This window comes from Aquarana catesbeiana, linkage group LG11 (genome assembly GCF_042186555.1).
Source record: "Aquarana catesbeiana isolate 2022-GZ linkage group LG11, ASM4218655v1, whole genome shotgun sequence".
NCBI lineage: Eukaryota > Metazoa > Chordata > Amphibia > Anura > Ranidae > Aquarana > Aquarana catesbeiana.
The window spans coordinates 140,871,345-140,883,817 of NC_133334.1; the positions used below are offsets into that span (position 1 = coordinate 140,871,345).

Genomic DNA, 12,473 nt, shown 5'->3' on the forward strand with positions numbered 1-12,473 from the left:
AAGCATCAGAAAGGAGGAAACCTTGGTAATGTCCATGGGTTTCAGACTTCAGGCAGTCATTGCCAGTAAAGGATTCTCAACAAAATATAAAAAAAATATTTTATATGATTATTTTCATTTGTCCAATTACATTTTAGCCCCTGAAAATGGGGGGGGGGGGGTGGACTGTGTATAAAAAAAAAAAAGATTGCTAAAATTTTTACTTGATATCTATGTTCAACCCCTTGAATTAAACCTGAAAGTCTGCATTTCAAATTCATTTGGATTGTTTTAATTTGATTCTGCTGGCATATAGAACCAAAAGTATGAAAATTGTCCCTGTGTCCAAATATATATATGGACCTAACTGTACACCTCCTAATGAATGACTCTACTCTTTGTATATTTGTGGAGGACATTTTGACATAAATGTTTGTCTTTTTGAATAGCAACATGACGTCGGCCAAGTGGTTAGTTATCCTGACCGGACGTCATATGACGTGATCAGGATAGTGAGCTAGCGCATGCACACGGGGGTTGCGCAGCGTGGCAATCGGTGGTGCAGCGTGTCACTCTGACACACTACAACTCTGATCTACATAAAGAGTCTGACGGAGACTCTTTACCGCGTGATCATCTGTGTCCAATTACAGCTGATCACGATGTAAACAGAAAAGCCTGTGTATCGGCTTTTCCTCACTCACGTCTGTCAGACGCGAGTAGAGGAGAGCCGATCGGCTGCTCCTGACGGGGGGGTGGGTCTGCGCTGATTATCAGTGCAGACCACCAGGGATGCCCCCCATTTGTGACCACCAGGTATGCCACCCATGGCCATTGGGTATGCCAATCAATGCCCACAATTGATGCCTGCCAATACCTCCTTATCAGTGCTGCCCATCTGTGTCACCTATGAGTGCCCATCAGCGCCTGTCAGTGCAGCCTCATCATTGAAGGAGAAAACATACTTATTTACAAAGTTTTCTAACAAAAACGGAAATTTATTTTTTTTTTTTTAGCAGAAAATAAAAATCCAAGAGGTGATCAAATGCCACCAAAAGAAAGCTCTATTTGTGGAAACAAAATGATAAAAATCTTGTTTGGGTACAGTGTAGCATGACCACGCAATTGTCATTTAAAAAGCGACAGCGCTGAAAGCTGAAAATTTGGCTTGGGCAGACAGGTGGAAAGGTGTCTGATATTGAAGTGGTTAAAGTGGTAAGAGTACCCTTTTGCCCCAGTTAACAGAAAGCTAAGGTTCAAGCCAAAAAATCTTTCCTTTGGAACCAGAATTACTTTTAATTTCTCCCAGGCCACGAAGTATACAAGGCTGAGTTTCCGCGCAAACCTCGGATGCCAAAACCTAGCAGCCCTGTGAGCAAGTCTTCCTTACAATGAAGAGATGCTCACACTTTTCATAGTAGGGGGGATGTTTGTTATCCTTCGCAGTCACCTGGGCCAAAATCATGTCTGGCACATAGGCGAAGGATGTGGTGTCCATGGAGGATACAAGCTAGAATTTCAGAGACCAATTCTACCCTGCTTTGTGCACATTTACTTTCCCAAAGAGTTATTGCTCCCGTTGAACAAAAAACGTTTTTGGGGTTTCTACTTCCATTGTTTCACTGTTTGCAAAGCAAAAGGGGAAATTGGTCCATTTTGAACCTAAAAGCACTCCTTATTTCCTTTTTTTTTTTTTTTTTTTTTGGGGGGGGGGTTGGAATCAGTGGACATGAACACATTCCTGCAGTTCCCTTTCTTTCCAAGCGCATCAATGCTTCATATGTTTTGCTGTGGGCACACAACACTACCAGTTTGTTGCATTTTTCTTTGAGCAGTCCACTACATTACTTCTTATAAAGGTGCTAGCTCCTGTTCTAGTCTTGCTACACTCCCTGGGGCATTCTGATTCTGGGATACTAGTCAACTCTGATTTTTTTTTCAATATTCACCACTTTGTTCAGCCTTTTCAAAGGCTCGGTAGTATTCTGCACATTCAGAAGTCAGCGCTGGGACTAAGCCACCATTTGCGGTGCCTAGGTCATTTTCTAGATATTACTCAGTTCAAGGTTCTCCTTCTGCAGGAAAAAAACTCTTGATCCTCCATCCTTAAGTGTGCTTTCACACTGAGGCATTGGGGGCATCAGCGGTAAACGGCTTTACTGTTGTTTTAGCAGCGCTATTTGGCCGCTAGTGGGGCACTTTTAAGTCCCGCTAGCGGCCGAAAAAGGGGTTAAAACCGCCCGCAAAGCACCGCTTCAGCGATTCGGCGGTGCTGCCCATTGATTTGAATGGGCAGGGGCACTTTCGGAGCAGTGTATACACCGCTCTTACAGCACTGCAAAGATGCTGCTTGCAGGACTTTTTTTTCTGTCCTGCAAGCGCACCGCTCCAGTGTAAAAGCCCTTGGGCTTTCACACTGGAGAGACAGGAGAGGCTCTTTACAGGCGCTATGCAGTCGCTATTTTTAGCGCTGTTGCACCTGTCAAGCGCCTCAGTGTGAAAGCAGTCTAAGTTTGGACATACTTTGCTTTTGTGTGAGTTCAGGGTCTGACTGGGGTGGCCTCCTTTTAACCACTTGAGTATCGGCCTATGATACTCCTTCATTAAAGGGGGGGGGATTGAAGGTAAAAAAAAATAACTTTACCCTTTTCTGTTAGAATAAATGCCAATTTGTGAAAACCCTGAAATGACCAGTTTTTGGAAAGTAGACATGCCAAGGTGATCTTTTTTTTTTTTGCCACAATTTTTTGGAATTGAAGAATCATGTCCGTACTGAGAGGACTAAATGTTGCTCTTGAAAAAGGTGCACTAGATACGGTAATGTACGGGTCACACATCGAGGAAGAAGGAAGTGGTCACAAGCAGTGGCAGGATGGATGTGATGGGGTTAAAGCTTAACTTTACACACAATTTACACAGTTTAACAATTAATGTTCTTTAACAGGTTGGCACGGCTGCGCAAATTGCTGTAGGTATAGGTCGCTCCTTTAAGAGGAGCTAGCAGGCGCGATGTCCGCCGGGTACTCACGATCGCTCATGACAAAGCAGGAACATGGATCTGTGTGTGTAAACACACAGACCCACGTCCTGTCGGGAGTAAAGACAGATCGTGACACCAATCTGTCTCCTCCCCTAGTCAGTCACACACCCCCCACAGTTAACACACCTAGGGAACACAGTTAATCCTTTGATCTCCCCATAGTGTTAACCCCTTTTTTAGCTATTTTTAGCTCTGGTCGCTGTATAAGTGTCAATGGTCCCAAAAAAGTGTCCGATCTGTCCGCCGCAAGGTCGTAGTCCTGATAAAAATCCCAGATTGTCGCCATTTACGTTTAAAAAAAAAAAATAATAATAAAAATGCCATAAATCTATCCCCTATTGTAGACGCTATAACTTTTACACAAACCAATCAATATACAGTTATTGCGAATTATTTTATTTTTTTTTTATTATACCAAAAATATGTAGAATACATATCGGCCTAAACTGATGAAGAAATTAGTTTTTTTTTTTTGGGATATTTATTATTGCAAAAAGTAAAAAATATTGTGTTTGTTTTGTTTATTTAATTTTTTTAAATTGACGCTTTTTTTTTGTTTATAATGCAAACAATAAAAACCGCAGAGGCGATCAAAAACCACCAAAAGAAAGCTCTATTTGTGGGGGAAAAATACATAAATTTTGTTTGGGTACAGCGTCGCACGACTACACAATTATCAGTTAAAGTGACGCAGTGGCGTATCGCAAAAAATGGCCTGGTCAGGAAGTGGTTAAAAATCAAGACCCTGGGGACTTTACTGGTACCAGAGAAGGACAGTGAGACCAAATTCATAAAAAATGCGTTTATTACAAAAAGTAAAAAAAAAATGTTCGACCCCAGTATCTTGACTGCAAAGAAAATTGGCATGCACCAGCTAGGACCCAGTCAGATGGCGTATGCCGCATGGCGCAGAACTGCTGTGCTCTACATGGCGCAGGACAACAAGGCCGTTCACAAAAATACTGTTAAATTACCTCAGTCAATAGTCCCCAATAGGAATCGACACGAAATGGAATACCATATCAGGATATTCAATCCCCTAGGAACGGATATGACCTTTAGTTGGTAGTTTGTTACTTGAAAGTGGTATAAAAGACAATATTCATCTATCCCTGATATTTATCAATGATATAAGTGCATATTCACAGTAGGACTGGCAAAAATAGGAACGCCATCAGCAGGTATATAGCAGCTGCATGCCAAGTAGTGTTTCAGTGCGTTGCCATATGTTGGGCTGACCCATAATAATAAATCATCCAACAAGCCTATAGCAGCTGCATATCGCCATCCACCACGATGGAAGGACTGTGTACTGCGCATGTCCTATGTATTTGAGTAAAGTTTTTTTCAGCATGTGTAGCATGCCCAGTGTCCAACTGGTTAAAAGTAAATCACTTTATATAAACTGAGTGAAGCAGTGTGACTTAATATATAGCAACCATTTGAAATCTTTCATCTATTTGTTAATACTAAACTGTTCACTGTTAGTAATGTTTGTTGCGGTTATGGTCATTTACCTATAGTATTATGTTACTAAAACCCAATTGGGGGATTTTAGAAAGTAATGCTACTCACTCATTATGCTTGCATGTTTACTCATTACCAAGTAAAATGTCTTTTTTAATTACATGCATAAAATGAATTGTGGTCACTATGGATTGCTGCAATTTAACGCTGCTTTTTGCATTACTTCCTTGAATAAGCCTGTCTCTCCTTTCGAAATGTGGACAGTATGCTTAGTACACATGAGCGCAGAAAACATTTTAACATAGTCTTTTCTGAATTCTATTGCGGTAAAAGCACAGAAAAAAACATTTAAAGGGGTTGTAAAGGTAAAAATTTTTTCACCTTAATGCATTCTATGCATTAAGGTGAAAAAACTTTTGACAGTACCGCCGCCCCCAGCCCCCCCGTTTTACTTACCTGACGCCTCGAATCTTCGCTCCTCGTCCTCGTCAGCTTCATTGCAGCTCAGCCTGGTCGCTGATTGGCTGCAGTGGATGGATTGAAAGCAGCGCAGCCATTGGCTCGCGCTGCTGTCAATCACATCCGATGACGCGGCGCGCCGGGGGGCGGGGCCGAGTGATACAGCAAGCGGCTATAGCCGCCGGCTGTATCACGGGAGCGCGCCCGCAAGCACTCACCACCGTGCGAGGGAGCTCGCATGAAGGTGGTAAATGCTTGCGGGGAGGAGCTGAAACAGCCGCCGAGGGACCCCAGAAGACCAGGTTCGGGGCCACTCTGTGCAGAACGAGCTGCACAGTGAAGGTAAGTATGACATGTTTGTTATTTAAAAAAAAAAAAAAAAACATCTTTACAACCCCTTTAAATTCTTGCATGCAGAACTTTTCCTTTCCATAACTGATTTGTATGCCTCTCCTCCTCTGGGCGTGTATAATTTCTCTGTGTTGGCTCTGTTCCCCCTCCCTTCACCTCCCCTCTCTAGATATGTTTTTTGTACTTGTGAGGGGAGGAGTAAAGGGAAATACTATAGACTGTGTTTTTTGAGGGACAGCTCTGAGTCTGCTGATCACCTCCAAGATGGTGGCGCCCAGCAGCAGTCTTCAGACTATTGGATGTGTACACACCATTTAAGTTTAGTGACATAAAGTACTAAAGTCAGTCAGCCTGTCAACTAGCAATCTTAGGAGTTCAACTGTGTCAGCCTATGTGTTTCTCTCGGTTGTCCAGCACATTGCAAGAGTTGAGAGATCCCAAGCTGCCAGTCCTAGTAAAGATTTTGAAAGTTGCAAAAAAGAATTTTCTTTCCACATGGAAAGTGATTTCTCAAATTTCCACTGTTGCAAATTGTCAGGCTTGCAGCCAGTATTGCCAATGTCCTGAGTTCATCACTGTGTTCCCCAATCAGCCGTTACTCCTCTCCAGTGGTGGAAGGCAGATATGACTCCTCTAAGAGCCTGTGTCGATTTGGCCTTTTGTCTGCTTTATAAGATTACATGTTTGCCTTTTCTCTCTTTTATGGCAGTCTTGGTAAATTCAGTTCTTAGATGGATTGCACTACAATACTACACAGCAGAAGCTTGTAAAATCACAGAGCAGACGTTTAATTTAGCAAATATATTTGAATGTCAGCCCAGCACTTTTGACAAGCTTCCTACTCCAAACTGTAAGTGTACAGTCATTTAGTAAATAAAAAACAAAAACGCAGATTTATTAGGCAGAATTGCATTCGGCTCACTTGAAATAAAATAAAATGTCCTTCCTTGTATACCATACCTACATGTGCTAGTTTACAATGCAAGTAAATTTATTATGGATTTGAGTCCTGGTTTTCTTATGACCACCCCCAAAAGTTCATTCTGGTTAATACTAGTCAGACTTAGTGTGAGTAAGTAGTAGCTGTAACCAATAAATTGAGGAAAACACAGAAGGATCTGGAGCCTAGAGCTGTTGTTCTTATAACCTTGGTGTTCTCGTGCATGATTTGGTACAGTAAAACTCGAAGACATGTTAATGTAAGTGATGATATACTGCTGTGATAACCTTTTTTTTTTTTTTTTTTCTTCTCTTGACAGCCCTGTCTGGGAATACCACTTCACATCTCTGGCCTGTAAAACCTAAACCTTTACTCCAGTAAATACAGAAGATCAAGTCCTGCCAGTGACTATTGTATGCCCAGTTGTACTTGTAATTCAGTATTAGAGCAGTGCAGCAGTAACGTGTGAATGTCCCTACATTCCTATAGGAGTATTTTTTTCCCCTCCCCCTTAATGACACGGTTACATTTTTATGATCTGGACAGTGACAATTTCATTTCCTGTGCAATGCAACCATGTCAGGTAGCCAGCAAATTTATCTTTGTTTTGTTTATATAACATTTTGATTCTTTTGTCTGTCTCTTCAGAGAGATTAAAGTACAAAGTTTTACATAATATCTTGTCTGACCTTTTTGTGTGTGAAAATGATCTGTAAAGACCGTAACATTTTAAACATTTGCTGGTGCACAAGTTACATTTGATAATCTTCAAGGGCAAACATGAGCGAAATCTAATTTAAAAAAATAAAAAATCTTACACTTTTTAAAGAAATCTGTGAGCATAGAAATATAGGCGATTGCACATGCATAAACAAGTCAGCAGCAGCAAAAAAGTTTGGGACCACCATTTACTGCTGCTATTTAGAATGACAATTGCACATCCAGGCCCACCCTGTACAGGTATCGCTCCAGCTTGCAGGACAATCACCAACAGATTAAAGTCTAGTACACACTGCAAATTTTTTTAATTCAAAACAACCCGATGTTAGTACGGCAATCTCGCCTGCTGTTCTGTTGTGCTCTGACAGGGGTACACCCCCTGCCAGGACACTCCAGTCAGCGCGCTCAGCCTTTGGCTAAAAGCGCTGAACAGGACCTTTTTTGGTCATGCCGCTTCGACAGAAGCCGGACGAACAGCTTTGTCGTGTGTACGGGCTTAAGGCTGGCCATACTCCTTTTCATTTACCATTTTCCTTTTACCAAAACAATATAATGAGGTCAAACCTAAACACTTTTTCATTTTGTATAAAATCGGGCAGCCCTTTGCATAGTTGAAGGTAAATCTAAAGGAAATTTAATAAGAAAATTGTATAATGTATGGCCAGCCTAAAGCTGGCTACACATTATTCAATTTTTATTGTTTTTATTTTCCTTTAGATTTACCTTTTAACCATGTAGTGCAAGGGCCTGCCTGATTTCATACAAATTGAAAAAGAGTTTTAGGTTTGACCTGGTTTTGGTAAATCTAAAGGAAAGTTGTACAAGAAATTTTGTATATGTAGTCGGCCTGTGATGGTTACTGAGGTCAGTTAACGCCATGGTTAACTCTCTTTTTGCACAGAAAATTATAGCTGCCACCATGCACAATATCTACTATAGTAATTCCCACCTTAAAGGAAAGTTTGTAACACTTGCTGTCATGCCAGAAAAAAATTCACTGCCACTGACTTGGGTCAGCAGCAGGGGAATTTTCACACACTCCCAGCTCTGTAGTGTTTACATTTGTTAGGTGCCTGATGGAAGTGGATCCTGGCCTCTGCTGACCCACTTGTATTTATATCACTTCCGAGCTGACCCAAAAAAACTGTGTCCATTACACAATATTGCGGAAGTTATGTGCACTGTAATGTACTGTAGTAGCATTACCTACATACAGTAAGAAGTGCTGTGTTCTGGCAGCAGTACGGGCAACTTTCCAAATTCAGGATAAGCCATGTATTTTTATTAATAATTACAAGGCCTCCTTTGATTGGTGAAGGTGGATATTTTGGTGGCATCTGCCTGCCTCTGCACCTCAGCAAATCAGAGGAAGCCTTGTATTTAATGATAAAATTTCAAGGCTTCTCCTCAATGGCGCAGAAGTATGCAGAGGCTAACTCCTATTTTACTTCAACAGCTGACAGGAAGTTGCCTGTACTGCTGCGGAACACAGCGCTGCTTGATGTATGTAGCTAATGCTACTACAGTACATTGAGGCACACACATGGGCGTGACGGGCCTGTGTTCGTCTTCTTGGTGGCAGCGGGATACTACTTGTGCTTGCCACCTCACCAGCTTGAACTGCACTTATGGGACTCGCCACATCACCAAGTGTTACTGCAGTGCTGGATGTACGACTAGGGTGTACTAGGCCGCTGGTGCTTGCCAGTTCACCAGAAGGAATAGCGGCACTAGTACTTCTCTGCTCCATACGAGAGCCCTGTGGTTCTTGCACTTCAAGGACAGAAGAAGTTCGGGGTCTGGTACGCCTGACCTTAGCAGGGACCACAACTCCGTCGTCAGAGCTATCTGTCATGGAGCCGCTGTCCTCTACAGGATCGTATTCTGAGCCTGAATCGGACAGATGAGTGACTTCCTCTTCATTATCTGTCATGCTCAGAAACGTGTAGGCCTCTTCACTAGTGTACCTTCGATTTGCCATTTTGGGCTCTAAATTTAGGGGTACACTAGTGAGATTCACAGGCAAAAAAGCTCCTGACTGTTAGCGACTAATTCAAAACGGTACCAAAAAACTGTTAGCGATCGCAGGGATCAGGCCTGACTCTGCGAATGCTGCAGTTATGTGTGCTTAGTGTTTTGTAAGTGACAGTTATTGATCGATACTGCACTTGGGTGGGCTGGGCTGGGCCGAGGAGCAAAACGCAGGTGCTAGCAGGTATCTGGGCTGATCCCGCTAACACTGCGTTTCAGGGAACCCTAAACTGCTGTGGAGTATAGATCTGATCAGATATCGATCCGCTCAGATACTATAGCACTAAGGGAGGTGTATGCTGCGTGCGTGGGTTTTAGCAGTACTGGCGCTAACCTGACGCTGCCTGGGGTGATGCAGACCTTATCTGACCCTAAAAACGTAACTTATATCACCGCCGGGCAATTAGGGGGTTAAACCTTTATAAGGTAATAAACGGCGGGTGCCCTAAAACTATAATAAACTATAAAATAATAAACTAACCAGCGTCACCCGTAACAGTTATACGGTGATCGCTGGTGAAAGGGTTAACTAGGGGGCAATCAGGGGGTTAAAACCTTTAGCAGGTAGTATATGGGGGTCCCTGTCGCTCTAAAACACTGACAGCGAACCTATATACTTACCTCCCTAACTAGCGTCACCTGTGTCACTAATACAGCGATCAGAAAAACGATCGCTTAGCGACACTGGTGACGGGGGGTGATCATGGGGTTAACCTTTATTAGGGGGGGTTAGGGGGGTACCCTGGACCTAGAGGGGGGTACCCCAGACCTAAAGGGGGCTAACCTAACTGCCCTAACACTTATAACTATCACAAACTGACACCAATGCAAAAAAAAAAACTGCTATTGGTGTCAGTGTGACAGGGGGTACAGGGGGGTGAAGGGGGGTGAAAAGTGTGCCTGCGTGTTCTACTGGAAGTGTAGTGTTGGTGCAACTTACTTGGATGTCTTCTCTCCTCGGCGTCGGATCGAAAAGACCGGCTCGAGGAGAGATGACATCACTTCCTCTCCCTCTGTTTACATTACAGAGGGAGAGGAAGCATTTGATTTGCTGGGAGCGATCGGGAGGGGGTGGCCATCAATGGATGACCTCCCCCTGACCTCTCATCGCCCGCGAACAAGAGCCGACCGCCTATGGCACCGGGGGGGGGGGGCGATCGGACCCCCCGCCCGCAGGAAGGCATCACGTATCAGGTACGTGATTTTGCCTGCCCGTGCCATTCTGTTCACGTATATAGGCGTGAGGCGGTCGGCAAGTGGTTACAACCTTTTTTTGAAGGGTTTCAGATCCCACAGCTTCAGACTGCTCCTCTTTCAACACAGCAGGTAGTTTTACCAAAGACGCAAGTATTACCATCCACTAGTGCAGGCCCTCCAGTAGTCTCCAGGGAAGAGGCTGAGGAGGAGCCAGACAGCGTAGCCTCCGGCTCCCAAGAATCAGAGGGAGAAGCTCTGGAAGGGGATTCCAGAAAGCCGTCCCGGTACAATCTCTTGGGGGGGCCATTTATACCACCCTAGGTATGCTAACAGAAAAGAAGCCCCTATCTCTACATGGCCAAATGTATGAGGACCTGGGAGAACAGCAAAATAAACAGGTTTTAGTAGAGGCAATAAAGAAAGAATGGCAGGACCCAGAAGGGAAACCATTTTTTTTCAAAAGCATTAAGAAGGTTTCCATTTAAGATTATCCAGTGTCAGTTTGAAATAACACCTCCAAAACTAGACGCAGCTTTCTCACAAATCTTGAGGCACACAGACTTGGCCTTCGAGGACATGGGGGTCCTGTCAGACGCAATGGACAAGAGGATGGACTCCCTCTTAAAGAAGTCGTGGGACTCCACGGTGGGAAGCCTAAAACCAGCTATGGCAGTAACTGTAGTAGCCCAAAACGTAGAGTTTTGGCTGACTCAGATAAAGGCCCACATTGGGGGAACTGCAAAAGAGCAGATTCTATCCTCTTTCCCCATGCTCCGAGGCACCGCTTATATCGCAGATGCATTAGCTGAATTGGTACGGATGGCAGCTAGATCCTCTGCCTTATCCAACTCCACAAGTAGAGCCCTGTGGCAAAAGACATGGCGGGGGTGACTGCGCGTTTAAAGCCAAACTTTGCGGGATCCTATTTACAGGGGACTTGCTGTTTGGACCAGGGTTAGAGAAAGTGCTGGATTGCACGGGGGACAAGGAAAAAAAAGCATTTCTGCTAAAGCGTAAACCAGCCTAGGGACAGCCAGCGCAAAATAAAGAGGGGACACAAGATCCTGCTTTAGAGCACCCAAGGCCGAAAACCAAAAAGACCTTGGGTACAGAGAGGAAAGGGCAAAGGAGGGGCAATTTTTCCTCATCCTAAACAAGCCTGCAACAATGACAAACCAGTTACGGTGGGGCGAAGACTGGGGGCCTTCCTCTCACAATGGAAAAAGATATCCTCCAATCAGTTCATATTGAGAAAATTGGGAACGGGTATCACTTGGAGTTTTCAAGATCACCCCCAAACAGGTTTTACATCACCGAACTCCTGAAAAACAAAGAAAAGGCCAGAGGATTATTGAAAGCCATAAAAGAACTCGGAAAACATTACCAAAGTACCCATAGAAGAAAGAGGTCAGGGCTTCTACTACCTCATATTTGGGGTACCAAAACCCTCGGGAAAGGTCAAGCCGATACTCAACCTCAAACCTCTAAATCTATCTATAATCTACAAAAGATTCAGGATGGACTCGATATATTCAGTAAAGGTTCTATTACCTTTTAAATGGCTTCCCTGGTTCTAAAGGATGCGTACTTGCACATCCCAATAACTCAGATTTGCGAAACATTTCTAAGATTAGCAATAAGAACAAAGAAGGAAACCATGCACCTTCAATTTCGGGCTCTACCCTTCGGCCTTTACTCTTCGCCCCAAATTTTTACAAAAATTTTGTCTGAAGCCCTGGCGACACTTCGAGTCAAGGGCATATCCATCATCGCCTATCTAGACGATCTTCTCCTCTTTGCAAACTCTCCTGTGAAATTACTGGAGAACCTGAAGTACACACAGGCATTCCTAGAAAATCTAGGTTGGTTGGGAAACAGAAAAATCCAACCCAAACCCCACTCAGCAAATTATATACTTGGGGTACGTACTAGACTCGGCTCAACAAAAAGTGTTTCTACCCAGGGAGAAGAAAAAAAAATCCAAGAGGCGATAAAAGCATTGCAGGCCAATCAACCATGCTCAATAAGATGAATGTCAATATTAGGATTACTAACCTCGGCAATCCTGGCAGTACAATGGGCGGGTTTACATTTTCGGCCCCTACAGATGTTCATCTTAAAAGTATGGGACCGCAAACAAGAGTCCTTAGACACCCAGGTTCTGATACTAACACAGGTAAAAAGATCCCTGTGGTGGTGGAGGAGATCAGAAAATTTAAACAGAGGACAGATGTGGGTCCTACCAATCACCCGAATAATAAGCAAGCGGCGTAGGGTGGGGAGCACATC

General features: G+C 43.6%; 1 protein-coding gene across 1 annotated transcript in view; it reads left to right on the top strand.

The window, feature by feature from the left end:
• LOC141112316 (uncharacterized) overlaps positions 1-6,912 on the top strand; it is a 128,356-nt gene extending 121,444 nt beyond the window's left edge. The window contains exon 12 of the mRNA XM_073605002.1: positions 6,556-6,912. Coding sequence (XP_073461103.1) covers positions 6,556-6,617 — 62 coding nt within the window. The 3' untranslated portion in view covers positions 6,618-6,912. The remainder of the gene's footprint in view (positions 1-6,555) is intronic.
• Positions 6,913-12,473: the final 5,561 nt, after the last annotated feature.